Source organism: Geotrypetes seraphini, chromosome 1 (assembly GCF_902459505.1).
Source record: "Geotrypetes seraphini chromosome 1, aGeoSer1.1, whole genome shotgun sequence".
Classification (NCBI taxonomy): Eukaryota; Metazoa; Chordata; class Amphibia; order Gymnophiona; family Dermophiidae; genus Geotrypetes; species Geotrypetes seraphini.
In genome coordinates, this window is record NC_047084.1 from 340,451,393 (window position 1) to 340,477,045 (window position 25,653).

The window sequence follows — 25,653 nt, forward strand, 5'->3', positions numbered from 1 at the left end:
GGGCAACTTCAGAAATTCTTTGGGAGGTTGCTCAAAGTCTAGGGCATCGAGGAAAGCCTGAGACTTTTTAGAGTCGGACTCTAAGGGAATGGAAAGAGCTGCTGACATCTCCCTAAGGAATTTGGAGAAAGAGGATTGCTCTGGTTTGGAGACGGTGTCGGTCATGGAGGGTTCTTCGTCGGTTGATGAAGCGTCCTCCTCGGTACCATGAGGGGAGTCTTCCCACAAATCTGGGTCCCTAACGTCGGGGTGCGTACGTTTGGACATCGGTGTGGAGGGCTCGGCATGGCGGGTCTTTGAAAGAGATTTGCCTGAGCGCACCGAGGCGGTACCGGGTGAGGAAGACCGATGTCGTTCCTGGGACCGGACAGGGTCAGCAGCATCACGGGTATGTACTGTAGGTGTTTCTGCCAAGAGCACCGGCATGGAAGTATTAATCGGTACCGAGGGGGTCGACACTGATGGGACAGTGTGAGGCTCGGACCGGACCCGGACCGGAAGGTGCGGTGCCAGCAACGCCGGCAACAGTTGTTGGAGCTGCTCCTGTAACTGTGTTTGGAGTATGGCCGCGATGCGGTCGTCCAAGGGAGGCACCGGTACCGCTTTTTTCTTCGGTATCATAGGTGCCGCTCTACGCTCCGGCGATGAGGAGGCCGATGATGAGGCACTCACCGAGATCGGAGCGGAGCGTTTGCGGGGCCGGGAGGGCCGGTGTCGCAACCGTGGCAGGAGGGCGCTCAAGGGAAGTGGGAGGCTTCTTAGCCAGCTTACCTGGGCCCAACGACCCCGAGGAAGGGTCTGGTGGTGTCGATGTCTTCGGTGCCAACTTTTGTGGTGCTGCCGACGTCGCAGCCGGTTCCATGGCAGATCCTGTACCAAACAAAATATTTTGCTGGATCTGCCGATTTTTCAAAGTACGCTTTTTAAGCGTAGCACAGCGGGTGCAGGTGTCAGCCCGATGCTCTGGACCCAAGCACTGGAGGCACCAATTGTGTGGGTCGGTGAGGGAGATTGGGCGTGCACACCGCTGGCACTTCTTAAAACCCGGTTGAGGGGGCATGAATGGAAACACGGCCTTCGCAAAATCGAACCCGGAGGCCTGTATGGTGGCAATAGGCCCCGCCGGGGCCGGCTTGAAAAAACAAGGAAAACTCGACGAGTTTGTTTTTGTTTTTTTTAAAACAAAAATAAAGGGAAAAAAGTGAAAAAATACGCAAGCGGGAAGGCAAAAATTAGTTTTTCAACGGCCGTTGAAAACACATGCTTCTTCTTCGCTCCGCGGAAACGAAGAAACTGGGAACCACGCTCTCCTCCGTCGGGCGGGAAGGCACTTGTGCATGCGCGGTGCGGCCAACTAGAACTTTCTAGTTAAAAAGGTCCGTACCGGGGCTCCGTCGGTGACGTCACCCATGCGTTAAGAATATGCTGCCTGCTTGTCCTGGGATAATTAGCCTACCACTTGCTACCGGAGACTGAGGAAGACTGGATTAGTAGAGGGGATGGTATACTGATATACAAGTTTGATCTCAGTCTCCATCTGCTGGTAGCAGTGAGGTATAATACTCATCCTTAAGGAACTATACCAGTCTATCAAGCGATACAGAAAGGACAGTTTAAATTTCTGAGTTTCTTGAATCAGAAGATCTCTGGTTATTCAAAGATAGAGGAATCAAAGATGTAAACAGTCTATGTATGATTAAAAAAAAATAGAAGCGCATTTAAACTATAAGATAGACAGGGAGCCAATGAAGCTTTCTCAAGAGGAGATGCATGATTTTCTCTTACCAAATATGTTATCAGGTTGGTGTCCCACATAAGAGCTGCCATACTGGGATATACCAAAAGATCCATGAAGTCCAGTATCCTGTTTCCAACAGTGACCAACTCAGGTCACAAATACCTGGCAAGCTTCCAAGAGTAAAACAGATTTTATGCCTCTTATTTTAGGAATAAGCAGTGAATTTTCTCAAGTTCACCTTTATAATTGCTAATGGACTTTTAGGAGATTATACAAACCTTTTTTTTAAACCGTACTAAGCTAACTGCTTTCACCACATTCTCTGGCAACAAATTACAGTTTAGGGCTCTTTTTACTAAACCGCAGACCAGTGAGGTAAATGCTCTGACTCTCATTCAATTCCTAGGAGCATCAGAACATCTCATATCTCACCGGCCTGTATAAAATCCCTTACCTCCTAGTCCTAGTATTTTTGGAAAGAGCAACAACTGATTTACATCTACCCTTTCCACTCCACTCTGGTTTCTATAGACCAGTGTGTCACAAACTTTTTAAGCTGCGTCACACTAATCTCGGGACTGTGGCTGGAGGGCATACAGAAATGTGTGGATGTTGAAGCAATAATTTCACTTGCGTGAGTGATGTCATCACATTGACATCTGTGCTTTCATGGATGTCCTCCAGCACCCTGAGCCTCCTGTTACCAGCAGTGGGGTGAGGAGGAGCAGAAGTGCTGGCTGACTGACCACAGAATGTGCCTTTCGCTGTGAGAGGCACCTCCTATAAGCAGTCAGCCAGTGCCAGCATATCATGGCACACCTAGAATTGCCAGGCCACACAGTTTGCGATACACTGCTATAGATCTCTATATCTTCCCTGAGCCATCTCTTCTCCAAGCTGAAGAGATAGGGAGTTCTGCATCAGCTCTGATGCTCAATTACTGGGATGGTATTTGTAGTGTGACAACTTTAATGTTACAAATAAGTTGACCAGCTCTGGAATGTCCTGTATGGCATTCATGAAGTTCTGTTTATCTGATTTCCCTGAGAAAAGTGGGACTAAATCTCCATGCATGCAGTATGGCAAAAGACATGCAGCTCCTGATTGGTGAGGCCCTACTTTAGTACAGGAAGAGGCAGTCAGAGTATACCGCGAGTAATTTTTTTTAACTCGCCGGCGCTCCAGCTGCCCTCTCCTGCCTGGTTGTTCGCAGGGGAGCACTGAATTTGAGTTTATGAGATAAAGTTCCTCAGGTTAGTTCATCTTTTTAAATTCTGGTTTATGTTAATTCTTAACATGCTAGAAAAGGCGTGGGCAACCTTGGTCCTCAATGGTTGCAACCCTGTCAGGTTTTCAGGGTTTCTCCAATGAATATTCTTGAGATTTGCATACACCACCTCCATTGTATACAAACAGAGTTCATGCTTATTCATTTGGAAAACCTGATTTGTTTGCGGCCTTCAAGGACCGAGGTTGTCCACCCCTATTCTAGAAACTAACTCTTAACAGTCTCAACTTCATTCACATTACTTGGGGGTGCTGGAAAGACTTGAAAGAAAATCTGTCCTGTTTTTATTCATTCCACAGAAATCCTCACGTACTGTGTCAACTGCTCCATTTCCTTAATGTGATTACTACATTGGCACAGCCCGCTGAGGCTTAGGATGCCATACAAGGAATTAGGTCATGAAATCTGTCTTGCCACATAAGAGAAGCAGGTGATTCCAAATGTTTGTTTTGTCGCACTCTGGTCTACTTTGCATATAATAAACTCAATTACAAACAAACTACTTGTTTATTTATGCTGACAGTGATGGTTTGTGACTGCTAAAATAGTTGACTTACCTTCTAACCACTTACAATCGCAGTGATGTAGAAACAGCCAAACATCCCTCTTCCCCACACCCAAACTAACATCTAAAATTATCCTCCCCCCACCAATTAAAAATTCTTCCGTTCCTCATTTCCCTACACCAGAAGCCCACAGCCTCTCCTCTCCCTTAAAATCAACAGACTGTGTCAGAAAATGGTACTGTACTGAAAAGGGGTTTGTGTCTGTCTCCAAAATTTAAAAATGTTAGGGCAGAGTTGCTGTTTCTTGCCAGGTCATTTATTTTCTGATGGATAGCACAGGGAAGCCTCAAAAAAGATCAAATTAAAACATGAAAATAAATCTAGAGCAGAGTAAAATGATTGATGTCTTCTACAATCCAACCCACAAGTTGGGGTTCACAACCCATCCTTAAGGAAGCGTTTGCTATTTGTACAGAAAACAAAGCTGGGAGGAGGACCAGGTATAGAATCAACTAAAACCAGGCTTTTCAGGTCAGCCTCTAACTACAAATATCACAGTCAACCACCCAGATGTGTTGTCCATTGCATACTTTTGTAAGTGCCCATACAGAATATTTCACAGAGCACGTAAAAGACCCATAGAGTAAGGGGGATCCACACCAAATTGTGTCTTAAATGTAAAGAAAATGTAGAACATTTTTTTCATATGCTAACTGCCCTAAGATTAAGAGTTTTTTGGAAACAAATTAGACATAATTTGGAAGTTTAAAGGAATATGGACTAAAGAGTATATACAGTAGTTGGATAATATGAATAGACTAGGGGCAAGAAAAACATGCTTGGTAGGTTAAAAAAAAGAACATTTTGCAACATTTGATACACAAAAAGCCTACCTGTTATGGACTAACAAATTGCACTACTCTCTGTTAATGGAAATAAGTGCAAACAAATCCCCAAAAGAAAGATATTAATATGGTCCAGTTACATACAAGCATTACCTTCTAGCGCTCACAGTCAGATAGTGAACATCTTAATTGATTTATCATCAAAGTTTGGCAAAGATGACCTCTTGCCAGAGAGGGGGGAGGCAAGGAGGGTCATTAGAGCAAATGTCCATCATATTGTTAAGAGATCGAGAGAAGGAATTTAAAAGAGGGGGGGGGGTAGTATTTTGGTGATTGCTGAGGAAGCTCTGTAGGAATAAATCAGGGAGTTTGGCAATAGTTTATGTTCATGCCCTGATAGTTGTATGTTCACTTTTCACCAATAAAAAGATTTATAAAATAAGCAGCGGTATTTAGCTTCTGGTCACAGTATAACAGCCAACAAACACTGAGAATGCTCTCGTAGGCTTCCATGGCTGGCGTCATGACTGTTGCTGTTCTATGGGTCTCGTCGCATCTGTGTAGGTAGAAGGACAAATTAGGTTCTTACCTGCTAATTTTCTTTCTGTTAGCCTGTAGACCGGTATAATTCAATCTTCACTGACAGGTTATATCTCACTGTGAACAGCAGGTAGAGACAGAGCCCAAAACTTGGTTGTAGTATATTAGTTGAGGCTCCCTTTATCACCCAGTATGCCTAATAGCCAAGCAGAACCTAGGAGAATACTATGAGAAAAGTAAAAACACTCCGAACAGGAGGTTAAAAACAACAAAACTCATGGTAACAACTGTTGGAACATGTATAAAACTAAAATCCTGCAGAGAAAATGTCCCCACAGCTAACCAGCTGAGCCATAGCCGCTGTTCTTATATCTGCCTAGCCCAAGAAAAATACTAGAACCCACAGAAAAACAAAATTGCACGCGAGCAAAACCCGCAATCACCACATAACGACAGAAAGGGTGGGAAACTATACAGGCTAACAGAAAGAAAATTAGCAGGTAAGAACCTAATTTCTCCTTTGTCGCCTGATAGACCGGTATAGTTCAATCTTCACAGATAGGACGTACCAAAGCAGAACACGCTCACCGAATACCGCTTCCTAACACACTTGAACATCCACACGGTAGTGTCTGACAAAGGAATGCAGAGAAAAACAAACTGTAGCCTTGCAAACATCCACTGGAGGCACTAGAGAAGACTCAGCCCAAGAAGCTGCTTGACCCCAAGTAGAATGAGCCTTGAGAAATTCAGGAACAGGCTTTTTCTGAAGAAGGTAATCGGAAGCAATAGTCTCCTTGATCCAGCGCGCAATGGTAGCCTTGGAAGCGCCATCCCCCTTACGAGGACCCGCTAGAAGGACAAAGAGGTGATCTGATTTCCTGATATGGGTCATCTGCACATAAGAGCGAAGGACCCGACTGACATCCAACTTGCACAACTGTTTCTGCTCAGAAGATCCCTCCTAACTACCCAACACTGGGAGGGCCACTGACTGACATGAAAAGGAGAAACTGTGGGTGCACCAGCACGGACAAGACCAGATTAAGATCCCAAGATGGAACAGATGGTCGCACGGGAAGCTTGAGCAATTTGGCCACTCACAAGAAGCGAATGACATCAGGAATGGCAGTCAGATGCTGACCTTATAACAACCCACGAAAGGCTAATAAGGCCATAAGCTGAACCCGGAAAGAAGACCAAGCCAGGCCCCTGTCCAAGCCATCCTGCAAGAACTCTAAGATGGTAGGCAGAGAAGTGTGAAAAGAGACCACTCCATGCAAAACACACCACTCCTCAATTATATGCCAAACCCGCACATTAGCCCAAGAAGTGGGAAACAACCCGCGAAGGAAGCGGTGAGGCCATTGGATGACCATGGAATAAAGGGAGTGCTAAAGAAGGACAAAGCCATCGCCGACAAACTAAACACATTTTTTGTGTCTGTGTTTACCGAAGAGGATATACACAACATACTGGAAGCCGACAGGCTATACGCGGGACATGAAGATGGGAAACTGACAGTCTAGAAGAAGTATGCAGGCAGTCTAGAAGTATGCAGGTAGTCTAGAAGAAGTATGCAGGCAGATTGATAGGCTTAAAAATAAATCTCCGGGACTGCATGGCATCCATCCGAGGGTAATCAAGGAACTGAAAGGGGCTATAACTTCAACTAATAGCCAATCTGTTGATCAAATTAGGAAGGATTCTGGAAGATTGGAAGGTGGTGAATGTTATGCTGATCTTCAAGAAAGGTTTGAGGGGTGATCCAGGAAACTACAGACCGGTGAGTCTGACCTCGGTACTGGGAAAGATGGTAGAGGTGCTGATAAAGGACCGCATCCTTGAGCACATTGACGGACACAATCTGATGAGGACCAGCCAGCACGGCTTCAGCAAAGGAAGATCTTGCTTGACGAACTTGCTGCACTTCTTTGAGGGAGTAAACAGGCAGATAGACAAAGGCGACCTGGTCGACATTGTATATCTGGATTTTCAGAAGGCGTTCGACAAGGAGAGACTACTTCGAAAATTTGCGAGCCATGGAATCGAGGGTGAAATACTCACGTGGATTAAAAACTGGCTGGCGGATCGGATAGAGTGGGGGGTAAATGGACAATACTCGAACTGGAAAAGTGTCACTAGTGGAGTGCCGGAGAGTTCGGTGCTTGGACCCGTGCTCTTCAACATATTTATAAATGATCTGGAAATTGGTATGACGAGTGAGGTGATTAAATTTGCAGACGATACTGTTAGTCAGAGTAGTGAAGACACAGGATAGCGAAGATCTGCAATGTGACATAAACACGCTCTAGAAATGGGCCACAACATGGTAAATGAGGTTCAACGTGGATAAGTGTAAGGTGATGCATGTCGGTAACAAAAATCTTATACATGAATACAGGATGTCCGGGGCGGTACTTGGGAGAAATCCCCAGGAAAGAGACTTGGGAGTGTTGGTCGACAAGTTGATGAAGCCATCCGCGCAATGTGTGGCGGCAGCAAAAAGGGCAAACAGAATGCTAGGAATGATTAAGAAGGGGATCACGAACAGATCGGAGAAAATTATCATGCCGCTGTACCGGGCCATGGTACGCCCTCACCTGGAATACTGCATCCAAACTGGTCGCCGTACATGAAGAAGGACATGGTACTATCGAAAGGGTCCAGAGAAGAGCGACTAAAATGGTTAAGGGGCTGGAGGAGTTGCCATAAAACGAGAGATTAGAGAAACTGGGCCTCTTCTCCCTTGAAAAGAGGAGACTGAGAGGGAACATGATTGAAACATTCAAGATACTGAAGGGAATAGACTTAGTAAAGACAGGTTGTTCACCCTCTCCAAGGTAGGGAGAACAAAAGGGCACTCTAAAGTTAAAAGGGGATAGATTCCGTACAAACATAAGAAGTTCTTCTTCACCCAGAGAGTGGTGGAAAATTGGAACGCTCTTCCAGAGGTTGTTATAGGGGAAAACACCCTCCAGGGATTCAAGACAAAGTTAAACAAGTTCCTGCTGAACCAGATTGTACGCAGGTAGGCTCGTCTCAGTTAGGGAACTGGTCTTTGACTTAGGGGCCGCCGCAGGAGCGGACTTCTGGAAACAATGGACCACTGGTCTGAGCCAGCAGCGGCAGTTCTTATGTTCTTATCTGAATACCTCTTCTTACCTAGACGTTCCCTGTTCAAGAGCCAAAAGGGGCCCTTCTCAGAAGGTCAGTCGAGAGAGGCAGAAGATTTGCCACCAGATGCCTCACCAGGTCAGCATACCATGGATGCCTGGGCCAATCCGGGGACACCAGAATCATGAGGCCTAGATGTTGAACAATGCGGAGAACTCTGCCCACTAATGGCCACAGAGGGAACACATACAACAGACCCTCTGTTGGCCATGGTTGAACCAGAGCATCCAGCTGACCATCTCTGTGATGACTGAAGAAACGGGGAGGTTTGCCATTGACACTCATGGCCATCTCGTCCATGAGGGGCTGCCCCCAAGTCTGCACTATTAACTCCGGGATCTAACACGTGACGACTTAAGAAGTCCACCTGAACATTCTCCACTCCTGCTATGGGGGAGGCCAAGATGCCCCAAAGAAGAGACTCTGCCCATACCATAAACAGTGCTCTTGGTGCCCCCCTAACAATTGACATAGGCATTGTCCAAAAGAACCCGGACTGACTTGCCTGTCAAGAAGGCTCAGAAGGCTAACAGCGCCAGATGGATGGCTCTGGGCTCTAGAACATTGATCGACCAGGACGCCTCCTCCGTGGACCAGGTGCCCTGAGCTCAGTGACCTAGACATTGAGCTCCCCAACCGAGGAGACTGGCATCTGTGAGAAGCACCGTCCAATGTGGCTGATCCAGATAAGCCCCTTGAACTAGATGGGAGGTCTGGAGCCACCAAATACTGCAGCAAACTAAACCCTGATAAAGGACAGGGGTGACCACCTCTGAAGCACAGCATATTGAAGCAGAGCATATCCATATGGGCATGAGCCTACCTCACTACGTCTATGGAAGCCGCCAATGACCACAAGGCTTAAAGGAAATACTGCACCCGAGGACACCAGGATGCCATAATCTTGGTGATTTAACGCTTTGCTCGTTTTTCATCTTTTTTTTTTTTTTTTTAATACAATGAGATCATGGTTTTAAGCTATATAAAGAACAAAATAGAGGGCTTCTTTTTTTCCTAAACATCAGCCATTTTGTTTTGATTTGAATGCAGCCAAAATGAACCTAAAATAAACATGCAATAAAGATCTTAATCCAGCATTAGTAATATTTATATATATAGTGTTAGTATGTGTGTATATGTAATATAGCCAAAGAGAAAATCATGTGCAACTTATTACAGAAAAATTCATACGGTAAGAGCAGTTCTTAATGAAAACGTTAAATTGCATATGAATAGGGTTACCGGAGTTCAGATTTACCCGGACTTGTCCTGTTTTTAGAGGACGGGTCTGGGCGTCCGGACGGCTTTTCAAAATCCGGCATTTTGTCCGGGTTTTGAAAAGCTTCCTGCTCGGCGCTGCTTCGGCAGGGCATCTGCGCAAGTGCGGATGCAACATGGCTGACATCAAGCGCAGGTGTGCGGCATCATTGCGTCACACCTGCACAAGCGCAGATGCTCTCCCGACGCGGCTCCGAGCATGAGAACGGGTTGAGGGGGGCAGAGCTGCGGCAGAATGGGGCGTGACTTGGGCGGATCGGAGAAGGGCTATGGGCCCGGATTTTACAATACACTTCTCCCTCCCGATTCACGGCTTTAAGACTCACGGGTCTCTCGTACGAAGAGAGACTTAACAAATCGCAGCTCTACACTCTCGGGGAACGTAGGGAGAGGAAAGAGATGATCGAAACATTTAAGTACCTCACGGGACGTGTCGAAGTGGAAGATGATATTTTCTTTCTCAAGGGACCCTCGGCCACAAGAGGGCACCCGCTCAAACTCAGGGGCGGAAAATTTCATGGCGACACCAGAAAGTATTTCTTCACAGAGAGAGTGGTTGATCATTGGAACAAGCTTCCAGTGCAGGTGATCGAGGCAGACAGCGTGCCAGACTTTAAGAATAAATGGGATACCCATGTGGGATCCCTACGAGGGTCAAGATAAGGAAATTGGGTCATTAGGGCATAGACAGGGGGTGGGTAAGCAGAGTGGGCAGACTTGATGGGCTGTAGCCCTTTTCTGCCGTCATCTTCTATGTTTCTATGAAACAGATTGCAATTCACTTGCCTGGAAATCCGGGAGGAAGACCTTCCCCAAGGTGTCGAAGAGAACCCTCAAGGAACTCCAGGCGCTGAGTTGGTTCCAACCGACTCTTGAATAGGTTGACAACCCAGCCCAGTGACTGCTGGAACTCCACCACCCAAGCCTGACCCAGGTGCTCTCCTGGAACGACTTTGCTCAAATCAACCTGTCGTCCAGATATGGAAGAACTAGAATGCCCTCTTTGTGCAACGCCGCTACCACCACAACCACAATAACTTTGGTTACTGACCGCGGTGCCTTGGCCAGACCAAAGGGAAGCGTACAGTACTGAAAGTGCTGGCCCAAGATCACAAAGCAAAGGAAACACTGGTGGGAGGTCTGAATTTGAACATGTAAGGAGGCCTCCGTCAGATACTCCCCCGGCTGAACCGCCAGGATGACAGACCACAGAGTCTCCATACGAAAAGATGGAACTTTGAGAGCCCAGTTGTCCCCTTTCGAATCTTAAGATGGGCCGAAAGGGCCCCTCTTTCTTGGACACCACAAAGGATATCGAGTACCTGCTGGTACAACACACCTGAGGGGGCACAGGAACCACTGCTTTACAATCCAGCAAACTTTGAAGGGTCTGGTGAAAGGCCTGCTGCTTCCACACCACTTGAGAAGCGAGAAAGTGATCTCACAAGAACAGGCAAACTCCAGAGCATAACCGTCCCGAATCAGCTACAGAACCCACTGATCAGACATGATCTCTGCCCACTTTGGTTAACATTTGCAGAGTCAGGTGCCCACCGGAACCAACAGATGCCTGCAAGGAGTCACTGGGCAGGACGGGCAGTGGCGGAACTGGCGGGGGAATTTCCAGCACCCGGTGGGCCCCTCATCCAGGGTGATGATGGAAAACATGCCTGTGCCCTCGAGCATACCACCTCATGCCAGAAGCCTAGCTCTATCTTCAGGCAAACGAGGCACATTAGAGTCTGTTAAGGTCTGAACCAACTTGTCCAAATCCTCTCCAAACAAGAAAGAACCCCTAAAGGGGAATTTCGCCACCTTAGCTTTGGATGCTGCAGCCACCGACCATGCTCAAAGCCACAAGGTATGGTATGCTGCCACTCCAAAAACCATAGACTTGGCAGAAGCTTGCAAGAGGTTATACATGGCATCTGAGAAATAAGAAGCACCTATCTCAATTATGTCAACTTCCTGCTCTACTAAGTCCCAATTATCACTCACAGGCAAGGACAAGCTCGACCCAGCAAAACCACGCCCAAGCAACCAGCCTGCCACCAAATCGCCGCCTGGACTGCCAGGGCAGTAACAACAAAACTCTGCTTAAGGAGGGACTCCAACTTACACTCCTCGGGGTCCCTCAAAGCAGAGCCGTCCTGTACAGCCAGAGCATGCCGCTTCGCAATGTCCGAGACCACCGCATCCACCACAGGCGACTTCGATTTGTCCTCATCCCCCTCCGGGATGGGATACAGGCTGGCCAAAGAACGCATAAAGGAGCCTCCTGGCACTGCTACTGAGTTAACATAAGAACCCGACTAGCCTGAAGCCTAAGGAAAGAGCGGGAAACAGGAAAGATCCCCTGAAGCAAGGGGGGACCACCACATGTGGGGGCTCCGACACAGTGTCCTTGGATCAGAACACAAGAGGAAACCGGCAAAGACATCTCAAAGAGCTCATCCCGCAGAAAATGCGCCAGCAGATGGAGCGCAAAGCCGCATCTAGCGGGAAACCGTGTCCCCTAGAAGATCCTGGAGAATTCCCCACAGGGTCCAGGTCCCAAGAAACAAAAGACTGCTCCTTCCAAACCAGCAGCGTCCCAATAGATCATTAGGCGTTGGGACGTGCGAGGAGCAGAGGGGAATAGATCTGTCACTGAATGGGGCTGACCCATAGAGGACGTCGAGGGCAAAACACCCACCCTCCCCCAAGACCCCTGCGATGGAAGCAGGACCTCCGGCCACAGACCAAAAAGGCCAAACATGTAAAATGGGGGAAAATCCCCTGGTGGCCCCATGGGACTCCCTGCCACAGCAGGAGACCCAGCAAACAACCTGCCGCCTGTGTCACCATACAGGGGCGAGGTCACCTGAGACTAAACAAAAATGGAGGCACTTCCCGCCAAAAATGGAGCTGAACAGCCAACATAAAAAGCAGCTCCATAGACCTGCAGTGGCTGAAGGGCTTAAACCGCCCCAGCCGCTAAGCAGGAAAAACTGACACCAACATCAGCTGTTAAGGGAGACCTCAGCCGCTTTGCGGTAAGGAAATCCTTTCTGCCTGGCAGCTGGGGAACCTCCTGCATAGGCGGTGGGGGAAGCCCGGGCTTCCCCGCAAACAGCTGCCGGCCATGAGGCACTCACGAAGGGGATCCCTGGCTGCCAGAATTCGATGCTGCCGAGGATTCCCCTTCGCAGCAGCTTGCCTTGCTTGAACAGACTGGCTGAAAGTGCCTTGCGGCTGGATTACAATGAGCACTTTTCCCCTTGCATAAGTGCTCATTGCTCCAGAGGCGACCTAGCTAGAGAAAAAAATGCCAGTTAGTAGAAAAAGACAGTAAAATACAGTAAATTTAAAAGGAAAGAGCCCTTTAGACTAGCACAGTCTCAGGAATTTTTTTTTCTCAAAGCTGGAGGCCTGACCAGTATCAGTGGCCAGGCTGCCAGCTGAGGCACCACTACAAAAATGTGGGGAGGTGGAGGAAGGGAGGGAACCACCCAGCACGAGACCCACCCGGTTTGACATCCCTGAGGTCGGACAGATCTCCAAACAGGACCCGTCCAAGCTCCATCCAGCACTAAAAGGGGAGTCAGGAGTCCTAAAACAAATTCCAACAGGCCTAACAGAGGGAGCCAGATTTTTCCCAACTCTACCTGCTGGAGACAGAAAAGACTGGGTTGGTAGAGGGAGCCTCAGCTAATATACTTCAACCAAGTTTTGGTCTCAGTCTCCACCTGGTGATCACAGTGAGATATAACCCATCTGTGAAGATTGAACTATATCAGGCGACACAGAACCGTTTCAGCCATCATGTTGTGGCTTTCTTCAGAATACCCTGATGGCTGAAACGTAGGTTCTCCCTACACAGATGTGGCAAGATCCAGAGAACAACAGTCACCAAGAATGCTGTTTGAGTTGTAACCATTGCTTGCTCCATGCATGTTACAAGCCTCCTGTTAAGGCTGAAGCACCTGTACTCTGCAGGTTACTTCAGTGCTGTTGACTAATCCAGCCTAATCGCATTATACCCAGTCATTGTTAAACATGCTGGAGCCCAGGGCTGAAATCTCAGAGGAAGCATTAAAGTTCATCAGCAAGCTGCATCTCCTTCATTTTCAGGCACACATGGCAGCCTGCTCATAGTACAGGGGTCCAAGCTAATTGCACTATTTGTACCCTCTATATTTTCCCTTATAGGCACTTTGAATTTTTGTATGACTTAAACATGAAGGAGAGAGCTTACATGTTTTCTATCTATTACTGCCCTCAGGTCTGTCTTGAGCAAGTTTAAATTGCCATACTTGTCAGTTTTTGATTTGACAAGTGCACTCCCAAAAACAGATGTAGCCCATTTAACAAGCCAGCTTGTGTATTCCAGAAAACAGAATAATGCACCTGTGTAGACTACCTATGCAGAGAAAGGAACTGAAGCAAATGGCACTCTGTTTATGGGAACGAGTACAAGAGAGATTCCAGAAACCAGCTGGCATCTAAATACTGCCAATAAGAGTAACTTTTTCACAAAAATAATTTTTCATCCAAATTTTTGTTGGTACAGATAAATTTCATAGTCCATCCAAATACTTGATGCTTGTTTGCATAAAGAGACAGTGAAATGAAAGCATCGACATAAAAGTTTGGAAGCCAAGAGATATGAACATAAAAGCACGTACAGAGATTTATACCTTTGTACAGTTATGTTTTATATACAGTGCAAACACTATATGAATAAATGGGAGCACTTTCTTGTTTACAACACAAAAAAAACTTTATGTAATTTAGATTAGAAATAATTAAAAGGTACATTTTCTATTTTAAGCTCAATCCATTCAGCATCCTGTAGAACAGCAGAAATACTAAATAACTGCAAAATAGGAGTAATATATGTCAACTGCAGTCTTTGGGAGGCATCATTTCTCCAAGTTCTCCAGGCCCTGCCTTACCAATGGAATAATAGGCACCCAAACAGGACCTAGAGAGGCACTTGGCAAGGAAAGAAAGAGATCATGCTCTTCATATACAAGATCTCCTCTGAAAGAAGGTTCTTCCAATCCTGAATGCAAAGAACAGCAGCAGACATAGAGAATCCAAGCTGTGAAGACAGACTGCTGCAGAGTGGAAGAGAGATTAAACAAAGGAAGGGCCAAGTGACAATCAGTTGCCAGAGCTGTGGCTCAGATTGTGAACGTCTATAGTGCCAGAGTCCAGTGTCCAAGTAGAGAAGATCTATTGCTTGAGTTAGACACAGCCATAGGAGCTGACAGGCAGGTCAGTCTTTACAAACTTCTACAGTTCCTGCAAAGACACAAAGCAAGGAAAAACTATATGAACAGAGAAGTGTCAAGGAATTAGAAGATCATTGTGGGGGCAATTCTGATTAGCCCAAGTTATTTGCAATGTACATCATGTCATCATGTCGATGTCTGCACATGGGACTTTCTTCAATTTAATTTTCTGCTTCTCTATCCAGATTTAATTTATTCTTACTATCCAGTTTTCGCTCTATCGACAGCTTTCTACTTTTTCCCTCACCCCGATCCTCCTAGTCCCCTTCCTCTTATTCTCCAGTCTTTCACCAACACTATCCTCTTTCCCTCTTCGCTGCCCCCTTCCATTCAGTGTCTTCCTTCCCAAGTTCATCCTCAGCATCTTTGATTTCCCTCCAGCTGCTGAAGTCCCAGAGCTGCATCTGCTAGAAACAGAGAATTCCAGCAAATCTCCTAGTAATACAGCCTTTTAAACACAGTAATGATGTCACTGCTAAGCTATGTTCTGTCTGCAACATCTACTAGCAGGAGATGCATAAAACTCTGTCTAGAATGGTCTAGCAAGATAAGGAAAGTGGTTGTCATCTTGCTTTGAAGAGTAAGCTGGAATATATATCACAAAACTTGCAAACAGTGTGGGTGTCTGTAATTTTATACTCTCCAGACCTCCTCTTGCTACTCACATTACCATTTTTGAATTCTCATTCACTAGTTCAGTCACCCAAAAGCAAAATATTTCCCTGATCAACCATGCAATAGTCGTACCTGAGCTGGAGAGCGATACACTGTACCCTTCTCCTGAAGATTAAATGCTTCTTGAATTATCCTAAAATAGCTGAAAATTCACCTCACTATCCACTCACTTCCTTTCACCTAGTTTTATTTTTTTTAATTTTCCTTTCTTTTTCATTTAAAGTTAGAAAAAGTCTTCATTTCTGTTCTCTATGAAATAAGAATGTACTCACGTTCAACGAAGTCTTACAAAATGAAACAAATGTTTTCCCCTGACTCAGCTTCTCCTTTAATACCTTAATTTTCTTTTGCAGGCCTTAACTACCTCATTCCTTTTCTCTTGCTTAAAATTGTTTCTCTTCTACACTAGCCCATTCCCCTTCAACAGTCATTTCTCTGTGGATATGCCCCAGTGTCCCTTACGGGCATGAAAATAGCTTGACATGTCAAGAAGCAGCTATGGGAGTCCCTAAGATTATGTCTTTATCACCAAAGGCCTTCTGACACTCCATGATGACCATATGTAAAGCGACCTTAACTTTAATAGCATTTCCTAAGCAAGTGTACAAAGGATTTTGTTTCACTTAATTTCACAGACCCATACCAACAGACATGAACACATTAACATGTTTACAACCACACACATCTAATCACCATTAGAGCAAACACTATTTCACACTTCAGGCTAATTATCAATACGAGGTAATTTCTTTTTCTGATTACCAATTTTGTTAACTGCTTATGGCATTACTTGTCGCCTACTTTTCAGTTTGGAGATGAGTTCAGGAACAGTTCGATACAACTATGGTCTGCAAAGAAAACAAACAAAAGTAAGGCTGAAATAAAGCAACTTCATAGAATCAATGAGCATATGCCACAAAGAAAGGAAATCAAGAAAAGGCTAGGAGATGAGATGAAATGCAATCATGATGTCAGAAGAATATAGACAATGACAGCTAGACAACAGCTATAGTCAGAAAAATAGGTAGGGGCAGGACATGCAAACTGATGACTTTCACTGAACGATAATAATTATATATCACTTAATAATTAGGGATGTACATTTAACACATTAAAACAATTAACACATTAAATGGTTAGCTGCGTTAAAATATTTTAATGCAATTGTCTCTCCTCCCCCTACACGTCCATCCAGCATTGTTCTCTTTCCCTGTTACCCCACATTCTAAATTGTGCCGTTTTGTCTCCCAAACACAGCTGCTTTGCTGTCACTTCCCCCTCCCCGAGAGCTGCCCCTGATGGCACTGCCCCCACACCGAGAGCCACCCTTGTCAAAGCTGCCCTCCCTGGAGAAATGCCTTGTCACCATTGCCACTTGCCTCCACCTGTGGCTACCCCTGCCAACCAACTGATGTGGTCCACTAGATCGCCCCCCTCTCTCTCTCTCCTTCCACCTCCCCCCATGGTTTGGTTCAGTTGGGTTGGGTTTCTCTTCTCCCTCCCCCTGTAGGCCTGCAGGCAGCTATGAAAGATTAGAGAGAGGGAGGGATAAAGAACAGAGCGCTGTCCATGGGGGGGGGAGGGAGGGAAGAGAGATACCCGACCCAACAAAACTGCACTGGATTGGGCCATGGGAGAGAGGGAGAGATATGCCTCACCAAGGGGGAAGGAAGAGAGGGAGATATCCAGCTATTGGGAGGAAGGGGAGGGGGAGGGCAGGGAGAGAGACATCAAATTATGGGGGGAAATAGTGGGGTGAAATGGGGGAGGGCAGGGAGAGAGACATCAAATTATGGGGGGAAATAGTGGGGTGAAATAGAGAGAAAGAGCTTTAATTACAGGGTGGGGGGGGAAGAGAGATCCAATCATGGCGGGGAGGGAGGAGAAGGTAGGAGTACAGGAAGATTTGCTGGGAGAAAGGTGCAGATGGTGGGGGAAGGGTGATGTTAGAGGCCCAGATTTTGGAAATAGTGATGGAAAAAACAAAGGATATGGTGACAGAGGAAGGAAGGAGAAAAATGGTGAGCATGGTAGGGAGAGGGAGGGGACAAGAGAGAGAAGGGAAGAGAGGGTACCCAAGGGAGGAAACAGAAAGAAAAGGACAGGAATAGAAGGGAGGGGAGGGAAATGATGGTAGGGAAGAGAAGAGATGGCAACTAGACATCTGAAAAGGAGGGGAAAAAATGGAAGAAAAGTTGATCGTGAAAGATGGAATTAGGGCAGAAAGAGAAGAAAAAAAAAAGAAAGTGAATAAGAGCACAGGGAAGAACCAGAGAGGCAGAATGAGATGATTAGAAAGATAAAATCACCAGACAACAAAAATAACATTATTTTATTTTTAGTTTAGTAAGGGGGGATAATAGGATTTGATATACTGTCTTTCTATGAGACAACTGAATTGAAATGTGTCAGTTTTGAGAATTTCATCTACTATGTATATATTGCACTATACAGGAGGAAATTTGAGGGGGCACTTTATGTGATTAATTAAACATTTTAACCATAATTTAATTGTGTGATTAAAAATTTTAATCAATGTACAGCCCTATTATAGCCTTCACTCTCAAGGAAGAAGCACTGAGTATCCAGATAGGCCTGTGCACTGGTTCACTTGCGGACCTGACTGGCAGACTTCTGCCTTGTGCATAAGCCTGCCACAGGTTAATGAACTGGAGTAAAAGCTTGAGAGGGCAACCCTCCTTGCCACTGTAGGGTGGAGCAAACATATTTTCTTGTGTTGCAATGCATCTATGCCCTTATAGTATACAGGGTTGCTGTCTCGGGGCGGTTTATTCCCCATGACGAGACAATCTGCCTTTCTCCAGCCCTAGAAGCCTGTGGAGGGGCTAGTGCTCAAAGCTCCCACCCCTCCATCCCGTGCTGCACAGAACGTGACAGAAAGGTGCTCTTCAGCTGTCCATCCAGTGCAAATAAGGCATGATATGGGGCTATTAGGGTCTGAGGACTCCATCCGTATCAGTTTTGAGGCAAAACAATGTGTTTTGAAGAAGTTTGAAAACTTAGGGTAAAAACTGGGAAATTCAAGATGGCCATGGCAGCAGCTTTTTGGCACCAAGAAACAGCTTAAAAATATTTCAGGGCTGACCAAAAACTTCAAAAATTAGGATTTTAGAGGGAGGAGACCAAAGACCTAACTGCAGAAACAGTCAAAACACAGTTTTTATGACCCCCTCTATTTTCCCCAAAGGCTGTCACAGACTGTACTGACAGACCAAGTGCTGGGGAAATGGTGCTGCAACCTGCTTCAGCTCCTTTAAAGTGCAGCTGGATCTGGAAGAATACTCTGCCTCAAGCCACTGATTAACCAAAGCGTGCCAGACTTTGGTGCGCCGACAATTGCACACAGGACGTATGCGTGCCGCTGCTCCCACCGCTTCTAAGCTGTACCATTAGCGCTGGGGGGAAACACCCCCCCCACCACCACCACCACTACATGTACAAGTCCTCGCACTCCCGTTGGGGTGTGAGGGGAAACCCCCCACTATACTGAAAAGCACTGAAAAACTCCCAACCACAGAAAACTAAAAGGAAAACAGGAGTTTTCAGTGTATCCCACCAATGGGAGCGCGAGTAGTTGTACATGTACTGGGGGGTTCCCCCCCATACCACCTCACAGCATTACCAGTAAAGCTTTAAAGTGGTGGCGCGCATACGTCCTGCACGCAATTGCCAGCGCGCTTTTGTCCTGCGCTCAAGTGTTACGGAACCGATTAGCTGCCCCACTGAGATCTTCAGGCTGCCAGTCAGACTGATCCTCTAACCCCCCCAGGCCATGATGGACCCAGAAAAGAGGGGGGAAGGTGAAAACTGTAGCCAGTATGCTAAGCACCCTGAAGGGCACTATTGATACCTAACAGCCTACGACCAAGTCAAGGAAGCGAGCAAGTGCTGAAGGCCCAGACTCTGAACTCCACAAATCTTCAGCAGAATGGCTGCACAGGTCCCCGAAGGATACACTGCCAGCTGAAGACTAAAGTCTGCTCCCTCTCCAAGCAGGCATAGCAATTCCTGAACTGTGTAAAAACCGCAAACAAACCGAAAAAATGCAAAACAAATAAATAAAAGAAGCAGATCCGAACAATACCTTCATGCCCGCCTGCAGAAGGAAGAACTGAAGGGGGTAGCAGAGACCATGGAGAAGGAGGAGGAGTTGAAAAGCTGTTATTGACATCTTCTGCAATATGCTTGCAAGCACAGATGGATAACCCTACGGTTCAGCATACCATCTCTATGGCACTGGAATACAAGTTAGTGGTAAAACAACCCAGACTTAACGGTAGTCCGCACTGATAACTACACCCTTAAATCTCATTACTTAAAACAACTCAAAAGGCAAAGAGCAGTTAGTGGTAAAATAACCAAGACTTAACGGTAGCTCTGCACTGATAACTACACCCTTAAATCTCATTACTTAAAACAACTCAAAAGGCAAAGAGCGAAAAGCCTCAGCAATATATTACTTACGGATGTTAGACTTGTCTTTCCACATAGCAACAAGGGCATCCTGGCGAGCTGCAAATTCTACATCTGCTTCCCCAGTGGCCTTTCCATCAGGTCCATATACAATCTTGATCTTCACAGGAGTCAGTGGATGGAAAAACTACAATCAACCAATGAATAAAAAAAATTAAGGCTACAAGTTCTCTTCTTCTGACCTTCTGAAATCAGTTTTTCATGAATGACCAAAATGCAGGGCTTTTTCTTCTTAAGATCTTGTTCTATAGCTTGGATGTGTTTACTTTCCTGTTGTATGTGTGTGAGCCCACAAATATGTTCCTATTTTGGCCCATGACACTAATAACGCTTCTCAGCATTCATTCCTACCAGAACACCTGGCCTTCATCACACATGCAGAACACAGATAAATGATGTGCTGTGTTATTTCTATTCATTGGTATATAGGATCACAAACTAAAATTCCTAATATACACAAATGAAACCCTAAGATGCCAGATTCTGCATGCAGTACAACACCACAGAAATAGGAACAAATGCATTTCTTCCTGAACAGTGCAAAAAATAGACAGCAGAAATAAATTCTCAAAACTAATATATTTCAATCACTAAATTGAAAATAAAATATTTTCTCCTACCTTTGTTGTCTGGTGATTTTATTTTCCTAATCATCTTTTCCAAGTCTCTAATTGACTTCCTTCTGTCTGTACTCTTAACTGTGTTTCCAGGGCCTTCTTAGCCATTTGCTGTTTTTCTCTCTTTCACTTTCTGCTCTAAATCCATCTTTGAATTCAGCAAAAAGCTGACTTCAATAGAAAATAGTCTAAAGAGTGTGATCAATTAAATGTATAAAATGCTCAGAGACATGAAACTCTGAAGGGAAGGCTGCTAAACCTCCCTAAAAAAGAGTTCACCTTCCAGTCATCGCAACTTCATAAATCCATGATCACACTCTAAGGCACTGAGAACAATTTGTAAAAATTTTTAAAAAGTTTTCATAGTTCTCCAAATATGCTGAAAGTGATATCTTCTCTTCTTTTAGCAAAAAACAGCCATCACTATGTTCATTAGATATATTAACATTCACTTAGCTTTTATATTTGGCTTAAGGGGTCCCAATGTGGCCTTTTAAAATAAGCACCAGTTGACAGCGTCTTTCTGGCGGTTGGAACTTTTCAGAACTAACATTTAGATCCAGCAGCGATGTGACTGAACATCACGAAGTTTAGAGAATTAATACAATTTACAGCACTAAGCTGCAATCGGGTCTCCTGAAGCAGAGCGAAACGGGGCCACGTTGGGACCCCTTACGCCAAATATAAAAGTTAAGTGACTGTTAATATATCTAATGAATGTAGTGATGGCCTGTAGCAGAGGGAAAGCTTCTGGCAACCAAGGGCTGCTTGTTTACTTCATTCATGCTACCGGCAGCCCGAAGAGTGAAAGAGCAGCTGCCGGGAAGGAGAGGCATTGGATTCCACAGGAGGAGGAACCCGACTGCACTGCGGGCCACCCAGGTCTCCATGGGCCATCACTGGCTCGCGGGCCTTGCAATGAAGACCACTGATCTATGGGTTTCTTAATATTTAGCACATGCTAAAAGGGAACCACAGTATGCACTTTTGTTAGAAAGGGTGTACTACTATTTTCAGAAGGGTGTACATGTGCAAATAATCACACCTGCATGTGGTCTCAGGAAAGAGTGTGCACCCCTATCAACATTCATTTGATAACAAAAAAAACCCAAAACCTTTTGGGTGCCTATCCCTAAAATAAATAAATATATATAGGTTTTTTTCTCTAGCTTTTATTATCTATTGTCTAATTACATCGCACTTATTTATTATTTAATGTACCCATCTCTTGTGATTTGTAATCAGAAAGGTGGACCATACATTTTTTAAATTATATCAAAGTTACTATTATATTTTGTGTGCTTTCATTTGAATGAATTGTGTAATTAACCTTTTGAAAGCTGCTTTGGGCAATCTCTTGGTGTTGATAAGGGAGGTATTAAGTAAGAATTCTGTCTTGGAGCTCACTTTACTGCACTCAGGTTTATTTTATTTTTTGACAGCACATACACTGACAATGTCTTGACCGGTGATGTGGCAAGGCAGACCCCTCATGTGGACACCATGCACCGATGTGCTATTCTCACACTTTGGAACATCCAAGGGCATGGAAGGCGTGTCCTCAGCATCTGTGAATTGCACATATTGTAACACAAGACAGCAAAGCATTAGAACCTTGCTCTCCTTTCCTCACTTTACATAAATACATTCCTCACTTTACATAAAGACGTTTTTCTATCTAAGCTCACCACCTTCTCCCTCTCTTCCAGGGATCCCATGCAAAACCAATTAGCTTCTAACTCATCCCAACTCATTTTAAGCCTGTACAATGCTCACCCATGGAACTGATTTCATGGTCATCTATCAGCTGGCCATACAGAGTCCTAAAGTGGAGTGAGCCTTTTCAGCTCTTCCAGTTGTGACTATTGCTTATTTAGAGGCATAGTGAAAAAAAAGAGGAGAGAGAATTTGGGGAGGGGGGAATTTTATTTTTCAGAAATCACACTCCCAGTCACTGCATAAAGGGATGGTGTTTTTGTATGGTGGTGGTGGGTGGGTAGAACGGAATTGGAGAATTCATAATTATATAAATATACAAAACAAGGTGGGTACAGGAAAGGAAGGAGCAGTATTTCAGGTATGGCTACTGTGCACATTAACATATAAGTAGGGAAACCAGAGGAGAACAGAGTAAACAAGCTCCCAAATGGTCATGAATAAAGGCAGGAGCAAAGCAGAACACATTCTGGAGATAAATACACAGCTATGTAAACGGTGCCGAGAAGAACATGTTTAACTTTCTGGACTAGGCTGCTGATCAAACAGTTTCCACCTGTCAGATAATCAAAGCATCTTCTAGACAAGGCTGGCTAATCTAGTCAAAAGGTCAGATACACTAGATAGAGTTTGAGCCCACCGGGACAGATAGGGAAACATGATAAACTACCTGAATGTAAACCACTTAGGATATAAATGGTATATAAATAATATAAAAATAAAAATGGGTTGTAAAACCCTTAAAATAAGTAAAACATTGGTATCACAATGGAAAAAAGGGCACCATCTGGAAATCTATATACTGTGCATTAGAGATACAGTCCAAGATCTAGAGGCAGTCATGGAAGAGGTTGACTCAGATTCGGTGGTGGTAACATAGATGTGGTGGTGGTTGTTGTTAGGTGCCATCGACTTGTGCTCGAGTCCTAGCGACTTGATGAATTGTAGATCTAAAAATAAATCGGTTTTGTGCTAGTCCAGAAAGGTCCTCCAGCATCATCCCCATGGTTGTTTTCAATGTGTCCAGCTATCTGATTGCAGGTCGCTCTCTTCACCTGGTTCCTTTGATCTTTCCAACATGATGTCCTTCTCCAGTGATCTCTTTCTTCTGATGGTGTGACCAAAATAAGACAGTTGTAACTTCATCATTTGGGCTTCGAGTGACATAGCCAGTTTGATCTCTTCCAGAATCGATTTGTTGGTTCTTCTGGTAGTCCACAGCATGCCTAAAATCCATCTCCAACATCAAAGCTCAAATGAGTCAATCTTCTTTCTGTCGTGTCCAGCTTTCACATCCATAACTGACCACTGAGAAAATGAATGCGTGGACAAGTCTGATCTTCATTTGGAGTGTTACCGCCTTGCCTTTGAATACTTTGTTGACAGACTTCTTTGAATAGCAACCATGAGTTAGTCTGTGGAGTATTTCCTCCCTGCTAGTTGCTTCTTTGTTTACAAAAGAGAACAGGAAATTTAAATCCTTTACAACTTCTATTCTATCGCCTTCAAGCTCAAAATCTTCATCATTTTCCATATTCATGATCTTTGTCTTGTTTATGTTCAGTTCAAATCCCATGTTATGACTTTCAGCTTTGACGTTTCTCAGTAGATTCAACATGTCTTCTTTGCTGCTGGTGATGAGCGTTGTATCATCTGCATAGCGCAGGTTGTTTATATTTCAGTCACCAACTTTGAAACAGACACTCACTTCTTCCAAATTTGCTTTTCTGAAGAGGGCTTCACTGTACAGGTTGAAAAGTAAGGTGACACAATTCATCCTTGCCCGACGCCAAGTTTTATTGGATCAGTGTTGCCTTATTCAGTTCTGTAAGCTGAGTTATGTGTTTGGGTATTCACATTTGCACTAGAGATCTCCATAGTTTATTGTGATCCACACAGCCAAAAGCTTTTCTGTAGTCAATGAAGTATTCTTTGCTCTTCTCCAATATCCATCTAACATTGGCAATAATGTCTCTTGTTCCTTGACCTTTTCTGAAACCAGCCAGAACTTAAGGTAGTTCTTGCTCAACATATGATTGGAGCCTTTGTTGTATTATTTTCAGCAATATTTTGCTGGTGTGTGGAATTAATGTAATTGTTCTGTAGTTGTTACAGTCCTCGGCGTCACCTTAGATGTGATACAGGCTGTTAATGGGAAGAAACTAGCTACACTAAAAGTGACTCAAGAGATGGTACTTGAATGAATACATTTGAAAGTATTCAGAGAAGTTGAGAAAGTTCTAGTTGCTCTACCCTATGACTTTCTTAAACTTCCTGAGCATCAGGAGTGGTCCCAAAGAACTGGAGATGGGCAAAACTGGAGGTAAGAAAGACTGGGAATTAAAGTCTGGTTAGTCTGACCTTAGTGGTAAGTAAATTAATTGAATCATTGCTGAAACAGAAACTAGTACTGTTTCCTTAATTCAATGCATGACAGGGTCCAAGAGTTTTACTAGAGGTAACTTTTGTTAGATGAATTTAATTTCTCTGACTGAGTGACTAGAGAATTGGACTGAGGGAGAATGCTATATGTAATGTACTTGAATTTCAGATGGCCATTGACACAGTTCCACTTAGATGACTTATACACTAAGCAACTTTGGTATAATCCTTACAGTAACCAAATGGATTAGAAACTGGTTAAGCGAGAGGTGACAAAAAGCAGTTGTAAAAAAAGGAAAGGTGTTGTATGATATATAGCAGGGATCCATTTTTGGTGTTCTTTTCAACATTTTTTATAAGTGATATTGTGGAAGGGCTGTCGGGGAAAGGTTTGCCATTTCAAGGATGACACCAAAACCTGCAATAAGGTAGACCAATGAAAAGAGGTAAAAAACATAAGGGATCTAGTAAAGCTTGAAGAACACTCCTTGATTTTATAGCTAAGATTTAATACTAAAAAAAAAAATGCAAGGTCATAGACTGGAGTTGCAAAATGCCTAGACAGCAGTGAAATGGAAGCGGTAAAATTCTTCTGTATACAAAAGAAGAGCAGGACTTAAGGGTGATGGTATCTGATAATTTTCAGGTGGCCAAAGTTATAAATATGGTTTATACCTAACCCAGAAGAATGCATGAAAAAGTAAGGTGATAGTGCCACTATATAAGGCTCTTAAGAAACCTCATGTGGCCTACTGTGTAAAGTTCTGGAGAGTACACCTTTAAAATGATATAAGTACTATTTGTTTCAGGCACATAAAGCACAGTTACTTACCGTAACAGTTGTTATCCAGGGACAGCAGGCAGATATTCTCAACAGGTGGGTGACATCACCGACAGAGCCCCGCAGTGGACAGCCTCGCAAGCAGACTTGCTTGAAGATCTTTGTAAGAGCTTACGAGTGCTGCATTGCGCATGCGCGAGTGCCTTCCCACCCAAGTCAGGGCGCACATCTCCTGTGAGGTACCTCAGTTCAGATAACTAGCTAAGAAGCGAACCAGGGGAGGAGGGTGGGTTGTGAGAATATCTGCCTGCTGTCCCTGGATAACAAGTATTACGGT

The 25,653-nt window shown here is 44.7% G+C and overlaps 1 protein-coding gene across 2 annotated transcripts in view; it reads right to left on the reverse strand.

Moving 5' to 3' along the window:
• Positions 1 to 13,792: 13,792 nt before the first annotated feature.
• The window catches only part of GRSF1 (G-rich RNA sequence binding factor 1), a 62,282-nt gene continuing 50,421 nt past the window's right edge, over positions 13,793 to 25,653 (reverse strand). Inside the window, exons 7-10 of one of the 2 annotated variants that reach the window (XM_033961055.1) lie at positions 21,887 to 22,005; positions 19,812 to 19,947; positions 16,128 to 16,174; positions 13,793 to 14,661 (exon numbers count right to left, since the gene is read on the reverse strand). In XM_033961055.1, coding sequence (XP_033816946.1) covers positions 16,131 to 16,174; positions 19,812 to 19,947; positions 21,887 to 22,005 — 299 coding nt within the window. In that variant the 3' untranslated portion in view covers positions 13,793 to 14,661; positions 16,128 to 16,130. Of the gene's footprint in view, positions 14,662 to 16,088; positions 16,175 to 19,811; positions 19,948 to 21,886; positions 22,006 to 25,653 lie in introns of both variants that reach the window. The other variant, XM_033961048.1, reaches the window with a different exon arrangement.